The following is a 27,869-nucleotide window of genomic DNA, read 5'->3' on the forward strand; positions in this document are numbered from 1 at the left end:
ATTACATTTTCACAACTAACCCACAGAAGTGTTTTTCAATGAAATTTGGCGTGGAGATAGCTTGAATCCTGAGCACGCCTAGAGGTTCCTTTAGAAAGTGTGGAGTACAAGGCACTAATTGATATGAAGAATATTATGTGAATTTGTGAAAAATATTTACTCTTTGAAAAAGATATTTCCTCTTTGAAGCAATGGAAAATCCAGGATGTAATGTAACAATATTATGAAAAAGGTAGGTGCTACTCCCCATATAGTGGAGATGCTGAGTTGCAGATGGGCACAACAAAAAAACTGTCACAAAATAAGCTTCCGGCGAACAATGCCTTTGTCAAAATAGGTGACTGACACACACACACACACACACACACACACACACACACACACACACACACACACACACACACGTCTGGCGGCTCAGGACAGACTGACTCTCTCTTTGACTTTTTAATTAACATAGCATATTTGCACAAATCCTTATATTGGTTGATATGTGCTGTTTGACCCGATTCAAAGCAATGAATACAGTGCTTCTACGATCTGCAATGTATCAGGACACAAGGGAATGAATGACATTAGCTACCTGTGGGCACTGATTTAAATCAATGGAAAAAGTTGAAAATTTGTGACAGAATGGGGTTCAAACCCAGGTCTCCTGCATACTAGGGAGATGCACTGACCACTGTTCCATACAGACACAGTGGTCATCACAACCACATTGACTACCACAGCACGCCCATCAACACATTTTGACGCATCATCCTAACAGATACTTTCATCATACATCCCACACTGATTTCTGTGGTTATTTCCTGCAGTGTTGCTTGTCTGTTAGCACTGACAACTCTACGCAAACGCTCTTACTCTTGTTGGTTAAGCGAAGGCTGTCGTCCAATGCGCCGTTTGTGGCAAGAGTTAATGCCTAAGTTTGCTATTGTCAGCACCTGCTTGACACTGTGGATCACAGAATATTGAATTCCCTTACAATTTCCCAAATAGAACATTCAGTGCCTAGACCCAACTACCATTCTGCTTTCAAAGTCCGTTAATTCCCATCGTGCAGCCATCATCATGTCAGAAGCCTATTCACATGAATCACCTGGATACATATGAGAGCTCCACCAAAGTGCTGCCCTTTTATAACTCGTGTACATGATACAACTCCCATCTCTGTGTGTCCCCAAGATTTTGTCACCTGAGTATAAACTATGTGAGAGGTCCCAAGCAAAGACCATTGTGCACCAAGAGTGGTGCATTTTCATAAAGTATATGTTCAGTGAGTCCTGCAGACAATATTTTGCGGCACTTTGAACAACAGGAGCAACAAAGCACAGGAGAGAAATGGTACAGTGACTAGAATTTTCTCTGAAATTGAAATAATTAGGACAGTACAGTTCTTGTGGTCAAAACAATTAAATTTCACAGAAATTTAATGTGAAATTCTAATGGTAAATGGCTCAAATATATTGTTGCATAAAGTCATAATAAAACAGTGCCAGCAATTAGACGTAGGCTCTACAGATGTCTGTGATGCTCATCGGGAGGCAGGCCATCGATATCAACTACAGACAACAATGTTCAGGCAGTCGAGAAAAAGAGTCATAGTAGTCACAGATTTTCCGACACTAGAGAAATTCACACAGCAGTTCTCAAATGGCTCCTTGACCAAAGAACTGAAGTCCCCCTGCATGAAAAATTTTTTGACTGGATTTTCAGACATAATAATTAAACAATTTGTTGTACTTACATAAATACATTTATGTATGTCAGTCGTCAGTTTATAAATAAAAGGAAGATCTGAATATACATCATTACTAAGATAAAAAGACTTATCTGAGCCCCGACGTAGCATACACGTTACATGTGCTACTATTTGAGTGAATCACAATTTTGCCCCAGATCACCTGTGTCTGTGTATGTATGTATGGAAGCAGAAATATGTCTGCTTGTGTCTGTGTATGTGCGGATGTGTGTGTGTGTGTGTGTGTGTGTGTGTGTGTGTGTGTGTGTGTGTGTGTGTGTGCGCAAGTGTACACCTATCCTTTTTTCCCCCCTAAGGTAGGTCTTTCCACTCCCGGGATTGGAATGACTCCTTACCCTCTCCCTTAAAACCCACATCATTTCACCTTTCCTTTTCCTTCCCTCTTTCCTGACGAAGCAGCCGCCGGTTGCGAAAGCTCGAAATTTTGTGTGTGTTTGTGTGTTACTTTATTGTGCCTGTCTACCGGCGCTTTAGCGCTTGGTAAGTCTTGGAATCTTTGTTTTTATATAAAAACATTACTCATGCGTAGAAGCTGACATACACACATTAAATACACTGAAGCTTTCAGAGCCGAATCCCCACTCTTGTACTCTTGATGAATGCACAGCACAAAGCTGTGTGCTCCACCTGGGCCTGTCAATACTGACATTGGACTGTTAATGACTAGAAATATGTTGCCTGGTGGGACAGGTCTCATTTCAAATTGTATCAAGCAAATGGCCTTTTATGTTTATGGAGAATATCTCATTAATACATGAACCCTGTACGTCAGCAGGGGGTTGTTCAAGCTGGTGGAGGCTCTGTAATGGAGTTGGGTGTGGGCAATTGAAATGATATGGGACTCCTGATATGTCTAAATACATTTCCTGTCATTTTATTACAACAAATTATACCAATAAAGATATATTTGTGTACCATGTCCTTTACATTCATTATTGATCCCAAATCGTAGATTGGAAAAGCTACTGGTTTCCTCTTTAAGTTGATTTTAATTTTGCACTCAAATCCAAATTTTGATAAGATCCGCTGTTCCATATTACTGAATATTTTCTCAACCATTTCGTAAGTATGTTGGGAGGGGGGGGGGGGGGGGAGGCAATCATTTTTCCCTGGTGCCCAGTACTGCACTACTACAGTGTACAGTGTGACCATCTGAAAACTGTGTGTAGTATTATGTAAATAACTTTCATGAAAGCACCAACTATTTTCAATTAGATCTGTTTAAAATAAGAGATGATTAAAATATGATTTACAATAACTGTCATGTGTGATTAGAGGAATACAAACCAAACAAATTTGAGCAATTATGGTAACAATAACCACAACAAAGATTACTAATATCATCAGTGAGAACTGAGAATGACAGCAACAATGATGATGATAAACTTTAGGATGGATGCACAATAGCTTTGCCTTTAATATTGTTAAGTGTAATTACCACTGCAAAAAAGACTTACTGAAACATATTCATGTTGAAGGCTCACAACTTTATGAAAATTCTTCAGGTTAACAGAGTACCACAATGAGAATCAAGTGACAAAAGAAAAAAGAACATCAAGTTTATTTTTCTCTTTAAATATTTATGTGAAAAATCATCATACATTTTCAACAGTACTCAGTCACCTTTAATGAGCACACATTTCTAACACTTACAAAATGAGACCTTACTATACATTAAAATGTTTCTTCTGTGGCACAGTTTGTGAAAAAAATGTTACATTGGACCACAATGATTACATCACATTCCAACACTTCTCCAAGTTCACGGTGCACTGAACACATTTGCTACATTCACACTGACCAGCGAGCTCGTGTGTGGGGGAAAATGAAGAATGCTATACATCTGTCAGTCTGAACATGTAGCTTGAATCAACTAATAAGGAACGTCGTCTTCTATACAGCTGCACATATGCAGTCAGTCATCAGCATTTCACTTGCTATTGTCGTCCTCACTTCTCTTCATTGATTTTAATGCACGTTCTCTCAAACGTCTTTCAAGTTCCTCTGTGTTTTCTGCAACACTTGAGTCACTGTCCTGGAACAAGAAAAGCTGCTGAGGCACAGCGAACAGCTTCAACAATATACAAATTCTTGGAATGTAACAAAATAGTGAACACACTTTGATGCCACTCTGAAGTAACATAGTATCTAGCACATCATTACTACATTAACAAAAAAGTAGTTGTCCCACCATCTTTGTTTCGTAAAAAAAAAAGAGATGCTAAAGGAATAGCATTTTGTAATCAGAAAAGTGAGGCAAAATCAGAATGTTAAATTGGAATATGACAATCGACTCATTAAATTAATTGTTTCAGTACAATTTGACTAGTTCCACAGCTCTCCTTTATGATGGAAACCATGTGTGAATGATTAAAAGATCTTTACTTATTTCTTTCAATGTGCAATTCAAGTACTGCAGCTCAATTATTTTCCAAGAAAAATGAAATTACATGTAACTTTTTTTTATTGTGCTACATATATTTAGGGTGTGCCAATCACGACTTTCGGATGAAGTACTCACGGCATCACTTTCCTCCATCTTGCGTTTCTTGTGCTTCTTATGTTTTTTGTGTTTCTTGTGCTTTTTGTGCTTCTTGTCTTTCTTCTTCTTCTTCCCCTCCACTTCAATGTCACTATTCTGTTGACATGAAACAGCCACATCATAAACACTTTTTGTCGTATAAGGCATCTCCAAAAAGACATAAAAAGCAGAACAATATTGTAAAAAATACACACACAAAACTAATTTTTAAATGATAATGGTAAATGACAAATGAAAACAGTAGCATTAATAAATTAGCCAACCTGAATTTTCATATCATCCTACACCCAGAAGGGCCAATCTCATGAATAATACCTAGTTTAATAAGCCATAGTAGCAAAATACTAACACAAATTCTTTACAAACGAATGGAAAAACTGGTAGAAGCTGACCTCGGGGAAAATCAGTTTGGATTCCGTAGAAATGTTGGAACACATGAGGCAATACTGACCCTATGATGTATCTTAGAAAACAGATTAAGGAAAGGCAAACCTATGTTTCTAACATTTGTAGACTTAGAGAAAGCTTTTGACAATGTAGAATGGAATACTCTTTCAAATTCTGAAGGTGGCAGGGGTGAAATACAAGGAGCAAAAGGCTATTTACAATTTGTACAGAAAGCAGATGGCGGTTGTGAGAGTCGAGCGGCATGAAAGGCAACCAGTTGTTGGGAAGGGAGTGAGACAGGGTTGTAGCCTATCCCCAATGTTATTCAATCTGCATATTGAGCAAGCACTAACAGAAACAAAAGAAAAATTCAGAGTGGGCATTAAAATCCATGGAGAAGACATAAAAACTTTGAGGTTCCCGACAACATTGTAATTCTGTCAGACAGCGAAGGACCTGGAAGAGCAGCTGAACGGAATGGACAGTTTCTTGAAAGGAGCATATAATATGAACATCAACAAAAGCAAAATGAGGATAATGAAATGTAGTCAAATTAAATCAGGTGATGCTGCGGGAATTAGATTAGAAAATGAGACGGTTAACACTTTCAAGACTAGCTACGTAGCTCCTACATCAGTCCGACAGTACCCCAGAAAGATGATCGACGTAGCTCCTACGTCGGCCTATTATCAGCTATGTTAACGACTCCCAGTGCATGACTTTCATATTCTGTAGGTTTGAAAGTACTCTCTGGTTATCCTAGCACAGAGAAAAAATATAGATGGCAGCATACGTCACTGTTGGAGGTGGTACAGGAGTATATTTTGAGTCATTTGCTTTGCCGCGCTCACACTCGACTTACAACAGGCGAGTGGCAGTTCGAAACTTTAGATTGTTGTCGGCTGATAGCTTTGCGCTTTATTTTCGTCATGGCCTTGTGAGATGATGAAATAGAGTTTTTATTGAACAATAGGGGTTCAGAATTAGATGAAGAAATTGGAGGTTTTGACATGAGTGATGATAAGCTATTTTTTGTCTGAATTTTCCGTAATTCTGTGGTTTAAACCCTGGCCAGGAAAAAAATAATATTTACGAATTTTCTTATAGATGAAAATAGTCCCTCGGACAGTGAACCATCAGGAAGACCTGAAGATGATTCTGTTGACATCGTTGTGACAACAAACACAACGGGTCATTGCAATTTGCCACATTCTTCTGGCCAGTGGACAGATGACAATACTATCACTCCCCAGCTTCCTGTTTTTTTTTCTGAATCCTGTGGAATTCAAGACGGGATTGACCAACATTCTTCAGTGTTTCACGTATTTTTTCGATTAAGAACTGGTCAGACTGATCAAATGAGAGACAAACCGCTACGCTAGGATGACAATAGAGACACTAAGTGCTACAGGAAAACTGAAGCATCAGTCAGTGTGGCGTACGTGGACAACAGTGAACTGTGTAAAGTTTTTGGTATTGTTTTGCTTATGTGCCTAGCCAAGAAACCAAAACTGTCTGACTACTGGTCAACAAATCCCATGTCGCAATTATCATTTGCGGCGAAGTGTCTGCTAAGAGAGAGAGAGATATTTGTCAATTCTACGAATGTTACATCTCGTAGATAACGTAACATTCATTCCTAAAAACCAGGTAGGTCACGATCCTATTCATAAGGTAAGACCTATATTCGACAGATGCGTGACCCAAAGTGGAAAGGCTTACAAGCCAGGCAAAAATATTACTATAGATGAAGGAAGATGCACTTTTCATGGTAGACTGAGTTTTAGAGTGTATATGAAAAATAAGCCTAGTAAATATAGCGTAAATTTTTTTATATGTGAAAGTGGGTACGCCCTGAACTGTGAAATTTATTCTGGGAAACAGTCAAATGCCGGTAACAGCCTTTTACATAGTGTAGACAGATTGTGTAATTTGTTTCATAATAAAGGTCACACATTATACTTGGACCGATTTTACACCAGCCCTGATTTACTGCATTATTTGTGGGGGAAAAGAACTAAGGCAGTTGATACTGTGCGGAGAAATAGAAAAGGACTACCAGGGATCTTGTTGGCCAGAAATTGGAGGGGGGTGGTGGAGGGGGGTGGTGGAGGGGGGTGGTGGAGGGGGGGTGGTGGAGGGGGGTGGTGGACGGGGGTGGTGGAGGGGGGTGGTGGAGGGGGGTGGTGGACGGGGGTGGTGGAGGGGGGTGGTGGAGGGGGGTGGTGGAGGGGGGTGGTGGAGGGGGGTGGTGGAGGGGGGGTGGTGGAGGGGGGTGGTGGAGGGGGGGGAGGGGGAAAAAAAAGCTTTCTTTTCGCAGACAAGATCACTTACTGTTTGTAAAATGGAAGGACAACAGAGACTTTCTCTTTTGACCACAAAGCATAAATGACGGCAACAAATGTCAGTGTAAAAACTAAATTTGTAATGGTGGAAAAAATGAAGCCAGACTGTGTTTTGGACTACAATATTAAAAACGCTGGTGTGGATCATAGCGACCAGCTAATGGCGGACTATCATTTAGACCGAAAACAAATAAAGTGATGGAAAAAAGCTTTGTTTCACATTTTCCAGCTCATGACTGTAAATTCATACACTTTGTGCAAAATGTCGCGAAATACAAGCAAGCATCTGGTTGAATACATTACAGAGTTAGCAGAGAACTTTGTTCACAAAGGTGGCCTCTTAGACTCATGCACTTCTCAGTATAGTTCATCCATCAACAGACTAAGCGGATGACATTTTCCAAAATTAATTCCAAACACAAAATTGTCTACGTGGCCTCAGATAAGGTGTAAAGTATGCCCAGAAACAAGCAAGGCCAGATATGGTAAAGTTTCAAGGAAAGACACGCAATATTATTGTGAAGACTGTGACATAGGGATTTGTTTTCCAAAATGTTTTTCGAAATATTTCATACAAAAGCCAATGTAACTGTGTGATTATTAATAAAAGTTCATATTTCAACAATTATTAATTTAAAACTAACAACTTCAAATCCTATGTCCCTTAGAGGTCCTAAAACATATTTTTTTTTCACTGTGAAAACAGCATACTCTCGAATGAATATACAACCCTTGTCACTAACCTAAATGTTTATTTCTTTGCAGTACTCTGAAGGGAATGGACGTAGTTTTTAAATGCAAAAGAGCAATCTATTTTCTGTGGTATAAAATCTGCTATAGAAAATTCAGAAAAACTGTGAAATCGCTCAGTACCAGCCGGTTGAGCATCCACACTCGCGCTCAGTCCTGACAGTGTTAAAGTGGTAAATGGGTTTTGCTATTTGGGGAGCAAAATAACTGATGATTGTCGAAGTAGAGAGGATAAAATGTAGACTGTCAATGGCAAGGAAACCGTTTCTGAAGAAGAGAAATTAGTTGACATGGAATATAGATTTAAGTGACAGGAAATCATTTCTGAAAGTATTTGTATGGAATGTAGCCATGTATGGAAGAGAAACGTGGACGATAAATAGTTTATACTAGAAGCTATCAAAATCTGGTGCTACAGAATAATGCTGAAGATTAAATGGGTGGATCACATAAATAATGAGGAGGTACTGAATAGAATAGGAGAAGAGAAATTTGTGACACAACTTGACCAGAAGAAAGAACCGGTTGGTGGGGCATATTCTGAGCCATCAAGCGATCACCAATTTAGTATCGGAGGGCAGCATGGAGGGTGAAAATCGTAGAGGAGAGATGAATTCACTAAACAGATTCAGAAGGATGTAGGTTGCAGTAGGTACTGGGAGATGATGAAGCTTGCACAGGATAGAGTAGCATGGAGAGCTGCATCAAACTAGGCTCTGGACTGAAGACGACAACAACAACATTCTGCATGATCTGTGCAACACCCCCCTCCACCTTCTCTCTACCATGAAACTTTGTGGGGGAAATAGTTTGATAAAAGCAATTACTTAGATATAATTTGGCAACACATCCATAGCTTTGTGCTGTTGGCAGTGAATGTGTTAATAATGTGGACATTAAGAAAGGTATTCTGTTTGATCCACCAAATGAAACACACAGAACTTAAAACATATAAACAAATGGTTTGTTAGACTAGTATATTTTCAATTTACTTCAATGAAAACAAACAACTTCATAAAATCTAAATTTAGTTAATGTCATCTCCATATCACTCTAAGAAATTTTCTTGCTCTAACAAATTCATCTTGCTCCAGCGTGTTTTAGTTCAGACTTTTCAAAACCTGTAGCATTTACTACTTTTTAGTACCACCACCAATACATAATTAATGCTTCACAGAGTCTTCGGGAATTTACAATATACACTATTTAAACAGGAAATGTGTGCAATGTCATGTCTTTTATGAACTCTGTGAAAACCCTTACCATATCAGACTCACTACTGGATTCTTTCTGTTTCTTCTTTTTCTTCTTCTTTATCTTGATTTCTTCCTCAGAAGTTGAAACAAGCCTTTTCTTTTTTGACACTTTCTCTCTCTCTTCAGCAGAGTCCTCTGATCCAGATGTCTCTTGCTTTTTAACGCGTTTCTGTAACAGAATACAAAATATGAAAATTGTTTTCCCAATTTTCAAACAGGTTTGAAAGAAAATTTATCTTCAGCAGTAAATGTGATCTTGAAAAAGGATCTTCACCTGAAGATGTTAACAGTGTGTGCTTGAATTCATGATAGTTTCATCATTATTTGTAACTGTAACAGCAAATATTTAAAACAGTGCACTGAAAATATAGAGGACGATTGGTAGCCAGAACAGTTTTGCATAATTCATAGTAGCTTGCATTTGTTGCTCAGCACTATATGGTGCATCAAGTATGAAACACTAAGCAGCTGTTGTCTACGGTCTCTTTAGGTGGAACTGTAGCACCTATGCAAACAATACATTCCCACTTGCCTGGTATGTTCTAGTGTGTTTTCAGTCACTGAATCCACATTGTTGGGGATCATCTTTCTTCACCTTCAAGTGTGTGTATCTCCCTTGGAATGCATTTCCACCAAAATCACCTCATACCTTTGTGGACACAGTATAAAAGGTATCCTCTTCTAAGAGCTGGCACATGTGTTATCTCCAGTACTTTGGTATATATTTTTATTTTATTTTTGGAATATGTACAAGCATTAGCCGAAGCACACGTGGTTCATATGATGTTTCACACAACAAATGGCTCTGAGCACTATGGGACTTAACATCTATGGTCATCAGTCCCCTAGAACTTAGAACTACTTAAACCTAACTAACCTAGGGACAACACACAACACCCAGCCATCACGAGGCAGAGAAAATCCCTGACCCCGCCGGCAATCAAACCTGGGAACTCGGGCACGGTAAGCGAGAACGCTACCGCACTTCACACAACACTTAGCATCAATAGAAGAACACTGTTTTCTTTTTGTTACAAATGCAATGGTTTTGGAGATGCACATTTTAAGTGCTCATACAATAGAACAGTCTCTAATTAGTCCAGCGTAATATTCATGTTGATTATGTGAGTTAACTGTACTTTAGCAGTGACCGACCAGTACCCAAACTGCACTATCTTGTGTGTCAGCCAGAACCATACTGCCTGTCTGCTGTCTCCAAACATCAGCACTACTCAGCTTTATCTACAGTACTAGTGCTGTATTGCTTGTCATAGTCATGTTCATTAATTATCTAGGCATAACTCTGCAAGGAGACATCTACATACATTCTACACAAGCCATTATATGATGGCCAGCTGAGGGGAATCTTATACCACTACTAGCCACTCCATTTCTCGTTCACTATTTTGTCTTGTTCCATCTTCACGATCCTTATGAGAGTTTTATGTCTGTGGCCATAGAATCATTCTGTAGTCTTTTGCAAATGCCAGTTCTCTAAATTTTTTTAAATAGTGTTTTGTGAAAAGAAAACCTTTCCATTTCAGTTCATCCACCATTTACATAATACTTGCATGCTGACCGAACCTACCAGCAACAAATATAGCAGTATGTTCCTGATTTGTTTTGACATCCTCCTTTAATATGACCTGGTGGGATTCCCAAACACATTAGTAGCATTCTGGAATGGATAATGCAAGTGTTCTGTGCACAGTCTTCTTTGTAGCTCAGCTACACTTTCGTGGAATTATATCAATAAACCAAACTCTACCATTCGCCTTCCTTATAATCAACTTTGTGTGTTCATTTTATTTCCTGTGACTTTGCAACATTAAACCTAGATATTCAATTCACGCTGACCATGAAAAGCAGCACACCACTAACACTTTATTTCAACATTACAGGACTGATTTTCCTACTGATCTCCTTTAACTTACATATTCCCACTTTTAGAGTAAGCTACCACTCATCATAAACAATAGAAATTCTGTCTTAGTCATCCTGTATCATCCTACAGTCCTGTATACTACACTGTCATCACCAACCGTCACAGATACTACTCGCCCTATCCATCAGGTCATTTATGTACACAGAGAACAAGAACAATCCTATCACACCTCCATTGGACATTCCTGATTATACTTTTGTCTCTTATGAACACTCGCTGTTCAGGAAATGTACTGGGTTCTACTACTAGAAAGATCTTCAAGCCACTTACATACCTGGCAACCTATGTGTTCTGTATTACTGGATCTTCGTTAACAGTCTCCAGGTTGATACCGTTTCAAACACTTTCTGGAAATCTAGGAATGGAGTCCTTCAACTATGGTTTGCATTGTTTGAAGAGTGCACAAGCTGAGTTTCATGCAAGAAATGGTTTCCAAATCTGTGCTGGTTTGTGGCCAGAAACTTATCTGCCCCAAAACTTTGTAACACCGTAATCCCTATTTTATGTTTTCATGTGGTGCCGACTTCAAAAACGCAAACTGAGGAAAACTTTAAAACTCTCAAAATAATAACAAAAACTTACATTACTGGCATATACGATTAAAAATTGTCTCAAACACGTATAAAATCCCTATTAGTGAAAGAAATTAAATGTGCAATTCTATGTTTATACAATAACCTGTAGTAATGAATTTCATCAGTTCTTAAATTATCACAGATCTGTAACATACAAGGCAATTGAGCTATTTTCCAACATACTATAATGATGACTCAATTTTTCAGAGACCTTTCCTTTGTGTGTGTGTGTGTGTGTGTGTAAAAAAAAAAAAAAAAAAAAAAAAAAAAAAAAAAAAAAAAAAAAAAAAAAAAAAAACCTGATGAACAGGGCGAATTAAACCAAAAACCATCAAATACAACGAAATATGTTGGAAGCTTACATGTGGGGGTGCATTTTCCTTCTGTAGTCAACGGCAGTGCAGCATGCTCTGGCGATGCAAGTGCAGTGCCCTCTAGTGTATTGCTTGTACAACTTTACCTTGTTCATTGTGCGTAAGTGGTTGAAGTGGAACGTTCTGCACTACTGCCAATACACACCATTTCCTCTTGTTCTGAACTGAGCATTCGCTGTAGTGTAAACACACCAAGTTTTGTGAAATCCCGTATATACATATGTTTTCCTTCACATGCGGTATTTATTTATACCAATGAATATGAAATAAATTTAAGCCTGCTGTTATTTCAATGTTTCTCTGTCCCAGCAATCCATTACATTTATAAAAATCTGCCTGCTATCATAATGCATTGAACACTATTGAGGACTGCAACAAATACGTCCTGTTACTCATGGTGCCACACGTAACAAATGGAGTAGTGTACATTGGCTGCAGTTGGTAGAGCCATAATACATTCTGCATTTGACAGGCTCTGCGCAGAACTACTGTAGGTAAAATTAATGCATGGGAGTGAAGGGCATAGGAGGCCACCTATGTAAATTAAACCTAAGTGGAAGCCACAGTCACTCCATTTGCTACACACTGTTCACATCAACTGTACTTTGGAACAAGTCGTCAAGTAAGCTGGCTGTTTATCACTCTGTGTGTTAGGAGCCACTGCATTAGTGTGACAGCGCCATGCTATACACCTACTGGCTGCAGGTGGAAAACGGACATCTGAGATGATGTAATCTGGCAGTTTACACTGTATTTCACAGTTTTCATTTCACCATGTAGCCTATAAATTTTTGCTATTTTCAAAGTGAATGTAAACTGAAAGAATCCTCAAAACTACACATTTTAAGGTATAATTTGTGGCAGCAAAGTGTTAGGAAATGGCTCAATTTCTCGTACATCACACACAAAAATGGTTCACCCCCCCCCCCCCCCGCCCCAATTACATACCATACAGTATTACTAGCAGCAAAATCCACATTTTTTCTCCTAAGAGGTCTATTATACAACGTAAAATTTTGAAATTTCTTTCTTGTTTATTCATGGATTTGCAATTTTGTTACGTCATTTGATGTTATGAGTGCTGGTAAAATTGCTACTTCATAATCCAGTACTTTAGAAATTTTGAATGTTTCATACGATAAGGTCTGTTAACTTATTACATAGTGCGCTAAACAATGTGTTGAGCTCATTTTAAATGCATTGGTGTGGTATGGTGGCTGCGTTAGCTTTTGGGTGATGCAACGAGTTTTCAGCCAGTAGGAGCTGCCTAGCCAGAAATGGCTGATGTTTCCTTGAAGCATATTCTTCAAGAATCAGTGTTTCAGGTTGACGATAGATATTGTTGCTGAATATAGTGCATCAAAAATACAAGCATAAAGGCGATACCGAGTTAAAGTGGCCCAACAAAAGTTGGCGGCTGGGCCCCTCCATCACATATTGGCTTAGTCTGGAACACTTCGTGTTGACAGTCCTGTTTTTCAATTGCTGCCACAGTGAAGCTAAATGCAAGCTGTGTTAGTAATGCTGGTTCTACATCTACATCTACATGCATATTCCGCAAGCCACCTGACGGTGTGTGGTGGAGGGTACCCTGAGTACCTCTATCGGTTCTACCTTCTATTCCAGTCTCGTATTGTTCGTGGAAATAAGGATTGTTGGTATGCTTCTGTGTGGGCTCTAATCTCTCTGATTTTATCCTCATGGTCTCTTCGCGAGGTATACGTAGGAGGGAGCAATATACTGCTTGACTCTTCGGTGAAGGTATGTTCTCAAAATTTTAACAAAAGCCCATACCGAGCTACTGAGCATCTCTCCTGCAGAGTCTTCCACTGGAGTTTATCTATCATCTCCGGTTGTGGGTTATGTCAGCATTTCCTCTCTCATGCACCTCTCCGCAATGGCCTACAACATTCCCTTAAATCCAACACCAACCACAGTGTGAACTGTCTGTCTTTTGTGACACTTATAACTTATTCAATATAATAGAGGGAAACTTTCCACATGGGAAAAATATATCTAAAAATAAAGATGATGTGACTTACCAAACAAAAGTGCTGGCAGGTAGAAAGACACACAAAATTCGAGCTTACGCAACCGGTGGTTGCTTCGTCAGGAAAGAGGGAAAGATGAAATGATGTGGGTTTTAAGGGAGAGGGTAAGGAGTCATTCCAATCCCAGGAGCGGAAAGACTTACCTTAGGGGGAAAAAAGGATAGGTATACACACGCGCACACACACATATCCATCCGCACATACACAGGTGTGTGTGTGTGTGTGTGTGTGTGTGTGTGTGTGTGTGTGTGTGTGTGTGCGCGCGCGAGTATATACCTATCCTTTTTTCCGCTCCAGGGATTGGAATGACTCCTTACCCTCTCCCTTAAAACCCACATCCTTTCATCTTTCCCTCTCCTTCCCTCTTTCCTGACGAAGCAACCGCCGACTGCGAAAGCTCGAATTTTGTGTGTATGTTTGTGTGTCTTTCAACCTGCCTGCGCTTTTGTTTGGTAAGTCACATCATCTTTGTTTTTAGATATATATATATAATTTATTCAGTCGTATTAAATGTCAAGACAAAGAAAATGGGAGGAAGCCAAGCAAGACGTCAAATAATAATGCAGAATCGAAGTAAACAAAACGGGAATTATTAGCATTGATCTGACGAGTTTTTCTCAAGTCTACAAATTTACGGCATAGAATTGGGCGGGGGGGATCGAAGTACCAATGTAGATTCTAACTTCAAATATGTACAAGAATGGCACTGCTAAAGAACTGGTTATTCTCTGTGTTTTGCTGTACCTGTGACTACAAATTGTTATACTGAATCTCAGACTAGACTTATTTTGGATTGTATTGAATGTGTACCTTTCATAGAATGTGTGTCTCCTTATCTTGAATGACAGAAAGGTGTAGAGCACGCTTCCGCGTCACTGCCAACTGCTTCTAGAATTTGTTTTATGTGCCTCTTAACATGGCAATATATCATACACTTAGCTTGATCAGGCATTCTAGAAAGGAAGGGTGGCATTTTAATGACATCAGCGGGTTGATATAAAGTTTTAAGTCAGTCCACGAAGTATGGGAGAGGTAATCCATTGTGGCTTACTGAATCACACAGTTATTTGACTAATGTTTCAAAAATACAGCTCTGGTATATTTACCAGAGTGACAAGCTGTTTGTTGGGCACCTTTGTAGAATTATTTATTTAGTAAAAATTGTGACATTACAATCACACATCGCTTTGCTGCTGCTACCGTTGTTGCTGTCTTCAGTCTAGAGACTGGTTTGATGCAGCTCTCCACGCTACTCTATCCTATGCAAGTTTCATCATCTCCCAGTACCTACTGCAACCTACATTCTTCTGAATCTGTTTAGTGTATTCATCTCTTTGTCTCTCTCTACAATTTTTACCCTCCACACTGCCCTCCAATACTAAATTGATGATCCCTTGATGCCTCCTAATATGCCCTACCAACTGATCCCTTCTTCTAGTCAAGGTGTGACACAAATTTCTCTTCTCTCCTATTCTATTCAATACCTCGTCATTACCTTTGCTATACTAACTGAATGTCATAACTGTATTTTCTTAACTTTGCTTTGGTGCAGGGAAACAAATAGGTAGTGGCTTCTGAGGAAAGGTTCTGAAGTGAGGCAGAGCAGTTGCACTGTGAAAAGCCTAGGTGGTCTAGGTGCTTTGAACACTGCGCCGTTTCTGAAGCACTGTGGATTCACCGAAATGCTTGGCCAAAGCTGACTTTGTTCCCTTGTTGGTAGATGGCCTGGGCCAGTGATATTTGAGCACAGTGACTGCAGGTGCTCTGAGTATAGATATGTGATAAATCTGTGAATGCTGTAAGCTGATGCAAATATGTGGAACACAATTTTATCATCCAAAATTTCTGAGTTTTACGTTCCGGATGTTGACAGCAGCAGTGGTTGTGTGGTACAAAAGTCTAAGTCAAGGAGGGCTAACACAGCAAATATAGTGTACCAACCACTGGTTAGTTCATTTACATACAATAAGAGATGGTGGAAATGTTTTTACGGGCTTCCCATGGGCTCTGGTATTATCAGGGAAATTCTTGCTCCTCACTATGGTGAAAGTCATGAATCCTCCCCTCTAAATCGTCATTCTTGGGAGTGAAGAGGAATGTAGAGCAGACAAGGATATGGTGTGGATGTGTGCCACCAAGGTCATTCACTGTACAGCGAAACCCCTCTTTTACACTTTTGTGCAGTCCAGACTTAAAAAATGCAAATCAGAGTAAAATGCAGAATTGAGGGGAACGTTAAAACCCCAAAAATATGAGCGTGAACACATGTAACAGGCATTTATGATTAAAAACGGCAATCCCCTCCTATACTTTGTATATAATCTGTGTATATGAAAGAAATTAAATGTAAAATACAACGTTTATACAATAATTTGTGGGATTTAATTTCATCAATTCTTAAAAAATCGCAATGTAACAGCTAGTAAAAACTATCAAAAAATTGAAGTTGGTATCTGGGTACAAGGTAATCGAGCTGTTTTCCAACAGGCTATGACCACAAACTGTAATTCTGCTCTTCCAGATGCCAGTGTGGTGGTGCCTCATCCTATTGGTAAATGAAGATGTTCAAATTAGACTCGAACTGTGGGAAAAGAAAGATCTCAAGCATATTGAGATACGTGCTTTCTGTAACAGTGTTCTCGGCAAAGTAAAATGGACCAAATACCTTTTCCCGCAACAATGCACAAAACACATTAAATTTTGAAGTCTCTCTCATGTTGTTCAACTTCCCATGGTTGTTTCGTACCACCTATTGTCACATTGTAACGCTTCAATGGAATGTTGCGTAGTCACTAAACACTAACCATAGAAGGAAATTGTCATTCTCCATCTTGCCTAGAACAAAATTACAGAACTCCACACAATGCTGTTTGTCACCTTCATGGAGAGCTTGCAGTAGATGAATTTTGTATGGTTTGATGTGTAAACGTCGAGGCAACACATGCCAGATGGACATTGGGGGCACGTTGAGCTGTCAAGCTACATGGCAAATGGATTTCTGTTAACTCCTTGTTGAACTACAGAGGATGCGTTTGACATCTGTGTCAGACTCTTGGGGACGGCCTGGCGATTTGCCTTTACACTGTTGTTCATGCCATCATCTAATGCTCTGGGATGTAGGAGGATCCATACCATACCTAGTAAGACAGTCACGCTGAACATTTATTACTGACCCGCACTGTAGAAAGCATAGAACACAACATGCTTTCTGTTGTCCCAACACCATTTTTACTAGAACTGAACTTGGCACACACTGCTGTTACCTCGAGAGTTTGCTCTTTCCAACAGTACGTTGTTCACACACATATCTCAAATAACAGAACAGTTATGATTTCTTTTAAACCAGATAATTCATTTTGATACACCCTGTATAAATGTAAGGTTGTATACTTGCCCTCTGCTGATGAGGTAGCAAAGAACTATTCTTGATTGGTGATTAATTTTTCATCTATTAATATTATTTTTAACAGAAACTCTTGTATTCTGGAGAAAATCTTTTTAGTTTAGTTTCCCTTTAATTTGCTTGTGTAACTCTACAGTGAATAGTAAGAGAGAAAGTAACTAGTTTTTTCGTTTTTAAATCATGCACAGTTGTAATCATGTCCACTCCAAATGAAGCTGAAACTAAGGTCATTCAGCTGAAAAGCTGAAAAATGCTTCTATTGAAGCACAAAAAAAATGTGAATTATGTTTCTGTTTATTTAAAAGACTGATTGAAATGTAGGGCACCAGCTACCTTCCTCAGCACCTTTAATGTCCCCAAATATTTTAGCATGACAACAATTTTTTTAAAAAACATGCAGCTGATCTCAAACTTCCACAAGCTCCCCACAACTTTAACTTTTTTACATCCACTAGTCCGTCACTGCAAGTCTCTCATAACCATCCATTCCCAGTTGCCCTGTCTCACTCTCTCATCCAGCCCAACTCGATGTCATCATCTCTTTGGGTTTGTCATTGTCTCCCGTCTCCTTCCTACTGCCGCTGCCCTCTCTTCTGTCATTGTCTCTCTCTTCCTCATTGTCACTGCCATATATTCTTGTCTCATTATCACTGGCTCTCCCTCCTTACATTTTCTCCTTCTCTTTAATCCCATGCCACTGACACTGCCTCCACTCTTTTCTTTTCTTTCACAGTCAAGTATGTTCCAGTGCCACTGTGCCATCTTTCTCAAACACTGCCACTGTCTCCTTCACTCTTTCTATAACAAAACTACTGTTTACCACCTTCTTGTATTTATAACTGTTCTGTCTCTTTGTTGCTGCCACTGTATTCTCCTCTTTCAGCATAAAACATGTGAATTTGTTTGCAAGCTAAAATTTTTGGGAACATTTTTAATGGTGCTGAGGAAGGTACCACACTTTTAGTCAGAATCTTTTAAACAGGAGCATATTTGCTTTTTTGTGCTCCAACAAGAGCATTTTTCCACTGGTTCAATTCTTTTCCTTGCTGCAGCAGGGCCTGTAACACATCTGAAAAGAGATTTATTAATCACTGGATTTTATGTGCAAAAAAAATTTGCGCTTCACCACTACAACATGGGATTCCCAAATGATAACAGAGATACTTTACAGCATATTACTCTGTGCTACATAATTATATATATATAAACTACACTTCTGCCTCACACCACATTTTTCTTGCGTTTTTTAATGTGTACAAGCAGCGTAATTTTTTTACCTCTGTATATTGGAAACAGATAAAGGCATCTAGAAAATTTTCAAGGTTGCTTGAGACCGGATTCTTAGGAATATATCATAAGAATTTCAGCCATTTGCTGTGCATGGCCATTTTGGAATCCTTGGCTGGGTGTTGGGTCACTGGTGACAGTGCAAATATAGTAAAAAGCCCCTTTTGTGGGGTTTTCTGTGAAACTACCCATGAATAAATGGTGCTTCCCGGAGTCCCATCAAGCCCACTGTCGATCACATAGAATGCTAGAAGAATCAACCCTTATGCTCTATTTGCTTAAGCAGGAGGAAGTGAGTAATATTCACAATTTGAGCCTGTACTGCAGGATAGTGACACTAACATGATCCTCCTCCTGAGTATACAAATGGTTCTTGTCCCAAGGGCTATCCAGAACATATCACAAGTAGAACCTGACATGAACATCGTCGCATGCATACCAATATGAGGCACTGTTTCTTCAACAGCTGGCGAAAACAAATTTTTATGGGTATCTAATTCAATTCTAAATGGAATGCCCAAGTACACAAACATTGTGACCATGCTCAGATGACCTGAACAAGATTTATGTACACCTTATAATCCCATTTGTCCTTTCTTTTATCAACCCACCTTTTAACCAGTACAGAATCTGTATCATGATCTACAAAAAATTCTCAAACTGAAAAAATGTCCCACAGACATGTCTACTCTTTTGTGTTTTTGTTATACAACACAAACTAGAAGGTTTCTTTCCCTCTTACATAAAATTCTAATCTAAAAAGATCACAGAGATGAACTAAAACATTGGGATGGCATTCCGAACATTATTTGGAACACCTCATGCCTCGAACCATTATTTTTTAACTCACCTCTTGTGATTCCAGTTTATTTCTTTTTGGAGATGGAGACTCTGAACTCTGAGAAACATTATGCTTCTTTTCTTCATGTTTCTTTACTTTAGAAGCGATAGGCGACTCGGACCGTTTCCTCACAGTCTTGTGCTCATTGCTGCAAATAAAGTACACTTAAAATTTTAAACATACCTTACTCATCAGAATACTGTAATTAAAATACATATTTAAACAAGTTACTGTCACTACCTAACCAAGCAAAGTAAATGAAAATATGGGATATGAAATATGAGTAATGCAGAACTGGGACTAAAAAAAGGACAACATACTGTTGCAATCCCTAAAATCTGATTCACAACTGTTCCTATTTGAAGAAATTTCTGTATCTCAATATCACCTATTTAATAAACAAGTTTTTCTCACCTAAATACTGCAATACAGTTGGTATACATATAGATGATTTCTGCACACACACACACACACACACACACACACACACACACACACACACACACACACACACACACACACACACACACACACAAAAAAAATTAATGGTCACTAACAATCTATACTGATAGTATTTGAGTGCAGATAAATACAACTGATGCACCAAAATATTTTCCATGATACTGCTGTGTCAGATTTTGTGACTTTCACAGATACACAGTCGAACTATATGTTTGACACAAATTTGATTATATAGAACAGATGTATGATCAAAAGGCAGTGGTGCTTTTCTGTGGTCAAAAGTATGTATGCTATTTATAACTCATAAGATGATGAAAGACTTGTCAGAGGATTTTGAACTATTAACATGGATCAATAATATGGACCAGACCAAAAGATTTCGTAAATTAACTAAATCAATGGAAATAAAACAAATCTTTTCCTGGGCAGTCAAGACAATATGTATTTCTAGTAGAATGTTAAAAGCTTAAAACTGATGAAAAATGAAATGACTAATACAAAAACTTAATGAGACCAATAAAATTTTGCCTGCAATGCCCATACACTGCGACAGCCAGTGAGTCTGAGCTGAAACAAGGAATTATTAGAATAGATGCACCAAAATATAAACTGATCATCACTAATCTTTATTCATGGCAGACTATTTTGCAATTTATGGCCATACATTCGAATACAGTTTTGGTGAGAATGTGAATAAATTTGAATGTCATTTATATTCAAGTGGCTATATTGTACTCAGGTCCAGACTGATGTGACATCTGTATTACTATGTTAGTGAAATGTCTTAACTGTCACTGTTTTAATAAGATTGTAAATGATGTAAATATATTGAAAATGAATATATTAATTGTAGTGTGACAGTTTCACTCTTATGATGCTATGTGTTTAAAAACATTATGCAGATGAACAGCAATATTATTCTATTAACTAAAATTTGTTACAATTGTCTTTGGTTGTTGCATACATTACTTCCGATTTATCCATTTTCAAGACCTAAAAATTCAATAAAGTTTTTGAGATAGTACTTATGTCTAAATTCAGTCTCCTCCTCTTCTTCTGTGGCTCTACAACGCTTGATGAGTCTTGGTCTCTTCATCTATCTCCTTCCATTTATCCCGCTCCCTTGCTAGTCTTTTCCAGTTCCTGTAGCCCATATTCTGAATTACTTCCAAGACTCTGTCCTCCCACCTAGTTTTCGGTTTACCACATTCTCTCCGTCCACTTTGCTTTCCTCATATCATCTTTTTTGGTATTTCGGTATCATTCATCTGTGCCACATGTCCAGCCCACCTCGGCCTAGATTACTTCACAATTCTTCGAACAGGTTGGACATTGTAGATGGTGTGCAACTCATGGTCGTATCTCCTCCTCCAACTTTCCCTTTTGCAAATTGGGCTGATGATTCTCATGAGTATGCTCCTCTCTAATGTATCCACCGATTCGGCATCCTTTGCTTTCAGAGCCTAGATTTCAGAGGCATATGTAAGCACTGGTCTTATCAGTACGGGGTCTCGAAAACAGCTTGTTAAGGCGAAATAAGCTTTATTGGCTGCATGCCTGCAATTAGTTTCTGTTTTATTTCGTATGAGGTACCTTTTAGGCTGGTTACAATCGAACCAAGATACTTGAAATAATCAACTATTTCAATGGTCTAACTCCCCACTGTTATTTTGGCTGGAACGTTCTCCCTGTGTGATTTCCCAACAGATAGGTAATTGTTTTTTGCTCACTGATATTTAGATCAATGTTCCTGCCGGCCTGTTCAAATGCAGTGAATGGTCAAATAGGAAGAAATTTTTACAAGAGATATATAAGTAACACATTAAAGAGAGCAAAAATAATCAGTTGAGCTTCTTTTTATACTTGAAAAATCAAAATCACACTGCATATACTATCTACTATTGAAAACACACTCCAAATTCTTCACCAAATACTAAAATGTTTTGCCATGAATATTCTTGAAAAACTGGAAATCTACATACACACAAGAAAATACAAGAAATATTTAACATGCATACAGAATTTAAACGAAGTACTACCTTAAAAACTTTACTGAGCGCTCAGAACAGGAAAATGGAGAAATCTGAAATAACATATGCAACAATCAAAGATAATCTTAACAAATTTTAGTTAATAAAATAATATCGCTGTTCAAATGCATAATCTTTGTAAATATATAGCACCATAAGAGCGGAACTGTTAAACTACCCTTAACTAACATTTATTTTTAATATATTTTAGCCATTTACATTCTCATTAAAACATTGACAGTTGCAAGACAGTTCATTAATGGAGATAACATTAGTCTAGACGTGAGTACAATATAGTCACTTTAATAAAATGAAATTTACATTTTTCACATCCTCACCAAAATTGTATTCGCAGGTGCTTGACAAAGGTAATAAATGCCGGAAAAGTCAATTGTGAACAAAAATTAGTTGTTATAAGAAGCTATTCTAATAATAATGTCATTATCAGACACATATTATGCTGCTGGCCCTAAAGAAAAAGAACTGAAACAAGGTACATGCGTGCAGATGAGTATGCCATCATGTGTTGCCATGTGGCCAATATAGCTCATGCATGAGTCAATGGTGGGGAAACATGTGGCATGTATGGAAGAGAACCGGCTCACCCCACATGCAGGTTAATTTTAAAGCAATGCCTTCACTTACTACTACTCTGTCTGTAAACACTAGAAACTTCATCGGGCTAAGGCAGGCTGGATTCTTCATGGCCATGAGCCTCTTTGTGGTCTGCGAGTCGTATATTGGGCAGCCCTGGTATTGTGTACAGCAACATGTTCAGGTCATACGGATCACGGAAGGGGGGGGGGGGGGGCTTGTAAACACATCTGATTTTGTAGAGAGAGAGAGAGAGAGAGAGAGAGAGAGAGAGAGAGTTGTAAAGGCTTAGACCACTTATGAAGTGCTACAAAAAAAGCTTGACTTTTGAGGGGAAGGGGGGAAGAAAAAAGAAAGAAGAGGACAAATAAAAATATCTCCTCACCAAGGGGTAGCAGGAGAAACCACACAAGAGATAATGAAACAAGTGAGCTTTTGGAGGCAATGGCTGCTACTCCTGGCAGAAGGGTCGAAAGGAAAAAAACGGGATGAAGGATAAGGATTGGTAAGGTTTAGGAAATTGTAAAAGTTACCCAAAGCCCCCACATCAGAGAAGACTTAATTGACAGAATTTTAAAGGCCTATGATGCCCTTTTAACAAACAGCACCTAATAAAAAGTAAAAGCAACTCTGACCAGGCTGCAAAACAATGTATTTCAGCAATTTGCCATTTCACGATACCTGCGTCTACGAGGTGGTGATTCCTCTTCCTGCTGCCTTTCATCTTCCTCTTCATCTATCTCTTCCCTATCATCATCATCATCGTCATCCTCTGGTGGTGGTGGTGAAGAATGCCTTGGAGGGGCAGATCGTTTCTTCTCACGACGAACCTCTGGCGAACAGATTCTTTCTTGTACAGGATGATCAGAGGCAGCATTTGGAGAAAACCTATAACCAGCAGGGCCGACCATCAGCACCTCCCATGTCCTGCCACCACAACATTACAGGAAAAAGAAAATATTGCCAATGCTGTTCACCCATTTCCAAAAATTCCAACATGCATCCTACAGAATTAAATAAACCACTTGTGAAACAAAATACTAAAAAACAAAACATTTAAACTGAAACTGGTGGATTTTGTTCAGGTCAAGAGAAGTATAAGGAGAGATCCTTTGTAAAGAAAGTGTGTGTGTGTGTGTGTGTGTGTGTGTGTGTGTGTGTGTGTGTGTGTGTGTGTGTGTGCGTGCATGTGTGTGTGTGTGCATGTGTGTGCACGCGCGCGAAAAGGGGGGGGGGGGGGGGGCGGCACTCATACACATGCATGTTGGAAGAGGGGCCGCTTCTTTTACTTACTGTTAACAATAATTTACGGATAATTATATTCCAATGCTTTTACGGGCATCTCATCGGAGGAGGAAGACTTGAAAAATTTTGTTACATGTAAGTCACAATCCTCCCTATTATTATAGGAGAAATGATCATAGTCCCTTCAAATAGTGAGTACTGCATATCACACTGCACATTTCATTTCAAGATTCTACATCCTATCAACACAACCACATACATTTCCAGTATGATGAAAATACAAGCCTATATTTCAAAATTGATCACAATTTTTTATAAACATTTGTTTGTTTGTTACATAGTGAAAGGAATATTTCAGTGCAAGGCACAACAAAAACAATTACCTTCTAGGTTTGTTTTTTGATTTCCTCTCCGGGCTGACTTCATGTTCTCTGCTGGACACCTTCTTAAAAGGCGATGGAGTTCTTGACAAGCTGCGTGAATGCTAGAAGAAAATTTAACTTTATAGAAATACATAATTATGTTTTCTGAAACAGATTAGTACAAGCGCACACACACACACACACACACACACACACACACACACACACACACACACAAAATAATTTGAAGATACTGGTTGTAAAAACCATCTCATATTTCATTTTCTTCAAGAAGCTTTAATTTTCAGTGCATGGAAAATTTTCAAGTACCTAAGCATACAATTGGAAAATGTCCAATATCATTTCAACTACCGACCAAATGAACACAAAAGCATATTTCTACTCAGAAAATTCTTTGATATTCCTGATTGAAACTTTTTGACATTACAATTTGTAACATACCAGATGACTATCATTTATCTTTAATTGCTCATTGAACAATGCAAACACTAATGCCTTTAATGTCACAAAGGGTTAAAATTTACTTGAGTGATCAAGAAGTTTGCTTTCTTATATACATTAGTTAATAATCTCCCTGATATTCATCCAACACCATGTTGTGTGTTCATCTTACCTTCCTCTTACGTGCTGCAGGAGATATACTTCGTGACTTAGAATATACAGGGATTGGTTTTTTCCTTCTTTCTTCCTTAATAGGCACAGGAGATGATCGTCGCCTTTCCAGTCTGTCAATGGAACTGTGGTTGCTTCTCTACAATAATAAAAGAATCCTCAATGGTCACACCCTTAACGGCAGATGACGCTTTGCTTATACAGCAGCCAGATTTTACCAGCAACACAACGGTTAAACACAATGATAAATTGAAGTAAAGAAATCATAGCAGCTTCCATCCACAACTTTCTCCTCCTCACAATTTTATATCTCTGTATATTTCTGCCTATTCAGCGCAACACTGCTCTTTCTTATCCTTAGAGTAGTCATTATGTTGTTGCTTCTTCCTTCCCTTAATACACCCTGACAGTGCTAGACAATCTTGATGAGGCGTACACACATGTGTGTGCATGTTTTATAGATACTTACCTGCAATTTTGTGGCAAGACAAGAGTTTATACACATTTAAGGTAATGTTAAAAGTTTAAAGTTGCTGATATTTATGTTTAAAATTACATTGATGAAGATTTTTAGATTTTTCTTTTGATCTTTGATTTTGATTTACATGTAATCTTTCCCATGCTGTGGCAGCTTTTGTGGCAAGGAAGGGAGATCCAGAAGACCAAATTATTTCTCCTGGTACTATGTCCATGCCATTGCTATAGGCACAGAAGTCTCAGCAAAAACTCCATTCAGAAAATTCTGCTGCTGAATGTGCCAAATCACATCACATTGAAAAGCAAAGCAAAAACACCTCAAAGAAATTTGAATACAGGGCAGTTTTGATGCTTTTTGTACAAAGAACTTAAGGAAAGGCACTAGTGGAAGCTTATGCTGTAATAGAAATTTTGATAACCAGAGAAAAATAGTACAAAATCAATTACTGAGTGTGAGCAGAACAAAGCAACTCTCACATGCTGGAACAACGCTGTAAAATTTATACGGCACATGAAAGGATACAGGAAAATAGATGTGTGGGGGAACATCTACAGGGCTATCTTCATCCCCTCCATAATGCCCAAGGTGTTTACTAAAGATATTATCAACCACACAGATATTAACAACAGATTTTAAGCAAGCAAAGGAACAGGCTGGCTTAAGTATTGGATACAGAACAATCACCCATTCTCATACAGTGAACAAAATTGTAGACTAGTATGGGGCAATGAGTATGGCTTAACACTTTGCCTGGGATTTATATTTCGAGGAAGTTTTCTTAATCCTCCAGGAAACAAACCATGGTGTGAACTATATTATTATACTGATATTCAGCAAAGATTTGAAGGAATTGCGAAACCCTGTGAATTTAGTCAGGCAAGGAGATCCCATGCCACCAAACTTTTCACAGTCTTAAAATTGCAAGAACTGAACAGGAAAATGTATTACAGGAACATACTTGAACCTCATTTTGCTGATAGCATTTTACTGTTAACCTCCACTGCAAATAATGAATAATTAATATAAAATATTATGATAGTAAGATTGGAAATCAGGGCAAGACTACACTCATACTCTGGTGTGTTTCATGGCAACTCACTTGCATGTAACATCACTCAATGAAACTTTGACTGTACATAGAAAGAACTGTGACGGCTTAGCACAAAGGTTAACTACAGGAAAAACATAATGAGATGAACACGTGACAGTTTTATTTTAAGGCCAGAGTTACAATGACGGCACTGTGATTCATAATGGTCCTAGGAACATCACAAATGAGGGGACTTAGTTCTTAATAAGGTATGTGATCATCACAGATGGCAATGCACTCTCTGCAACATGCTTCTACACTGGTCATAAGGTTGGTAGGGAGTTCTTGTGGTAGGGCGTTCCTTCTTCCAGCAATGCATTTGACAACTGCTGGATGGTCGTCGGTGCTTGTGTACATCCTGCATTACATCTCCCCCATGTGTACTACATGTGCTCAATGGGATCCGAGTATGTGGTCACGTGTTGTCATCCATAAAAATGAAGTCATGGCTGAATGCACATCTTGGAAAGATGCATATGGAAAAAGAGTACATAGTTACCGTAACGGTGACCGAAGTGAAGACCATGCTAAAAGATTTGGAAGTCAGTATGCCTCCCCTTACCATAAAAACTGGAACAAGCAAGACATCCACGTTACACAACGTCCTGGCTGCATTACCACCCCTCACCATATGCGGTTCGGTAACCACCCAGGAACACAGTCTAACATGGTCATTCGTGTGTGTGTGTGTGTGTGTGTGTGTGTGGGGGGGGGGGGGGGGGGGGGGCACATAATGTAACATTTGCATACTGACCTCTATGCAGTCTATAAACATCATTAACCTCAGTAACTTCAGTGTAATTACTGTCTTTGAATGAACATACCATTTCTGTTTGTCTCATTATGTATCTCTTTAAGTTAACTTTTGTACCATACTGTAGCAGTTTTTTTTTATGTATGTTCCTAGTTTAGCCAAGCTTCGCTGCTTTGCACGGAAAGATCATGCAGAAGTTACTTTCGTCCAAAAGTTCTGCACACCCACTTCTGTAAACAAAACATCGAAAGTAAGCTTTTTTAGAAAGTAAGACATAAAACAAACTTAAGTTTGGCAAGTTACTAAATGAAGGCACCTGAAGAGAAAAATAGGTCTCGTGTTCAACTGGTAAATGAAACTATGAGGCAGGTCCAGAAAATAAATACCATTTTTGGGAAAACTCACAAAAACATTTTTTTAAACTGGAATTTATTTTTAGAAGAAAGATAATTTCTGTAACTACTTTTTTTTACATAGCTGCCACCACCATTCAGACATCTCTCATACCAGGAAATCAACTTTTCTACAACCTCTTCATAAGAAGATGCTACCAGTAAGGACAGCCACTGCTGAATACCATTTTCTTGTGTCGTCATTGCTTTTGAAGTGTCTTCTTCATAAACTAAGCACCAAGATCAGGACCAAGTAGAAGTCAGAAGGTGCGAAATCGCGGTTGTACGATGGGTGATCTTACTGCTTTCAACCG

At 38.6% G+C, this 27,869-nt stretch overlaps 1 protein-coding gene across 16 annotated transcripts in view; it reads right to left on the reverse strand.

Moving 5' to 3' along the window:
- Positions 1–3,304: 3,304 nt before the first annotated feature.
- LOC126285428 (serine/arginine repetitive matrix protein 1-like) overlaps positions 3,305–27,869 on the reverse strand; it is a 160,318-nt gene continuing 135,753 nt past the window's right edge. For 7 of the 16 annotated variants that reach the window (XM_049984802.1, XM_049984795.1, XM_049984803.1 and 4 more), the window contains 7 exons: positions 24,843–24,980; positions 24,230–24,330; positions 23,283–23,528; positions 19,525–19,663; positions 9,047–9,208; positions 4,281–4,397; positions 3,305–3,794 (listed from right to left, as the gene is read on the reverse strand). In XM_049984802.1, the coding sequence (XP_049840759.1) occupies positions 3,690–3,794; positions 4,281–4,397; positions 9,047–9,208; positions 19,525–19,663; positions 23,283–23,528; positions 24,230–24,330; positions 24,843–24,980 (1,008 nt within the window). In that variant the 3' untranslated portion in view covers positions 3,305–3,689. The remainder of the gene's footprint in view (positions 3,795–4,280; positions 4,398–9,046; positions 9,209–19,524; positions 19,664–23,282; positions 23,529–24,229; positions 24,331–24,842; positions 24,981–27,869) is intronic. The other 9 variants (XM_049984804.1, XM_049984797.1, XM_049984798.1 and 6 more) reach the window with 4 other exon arrangements.

The sequence above is a fragment of the Schistocerca gregaria genome, chromosome 8 (assembly GCF_023897955.1).
Source record: "Schistocerca gregaria isolate iqSchGreg1 chromosome 8, iqSchGreg1.2, whole genome shotgun sequence".
In the NCBI taxonomy this organism is placed as follows: Eukaryota; Metazoa; Arthropoda; class Insecta; order Orthoptera; family Acrididae; genus Schistocerca; species Schistocerca gregaria.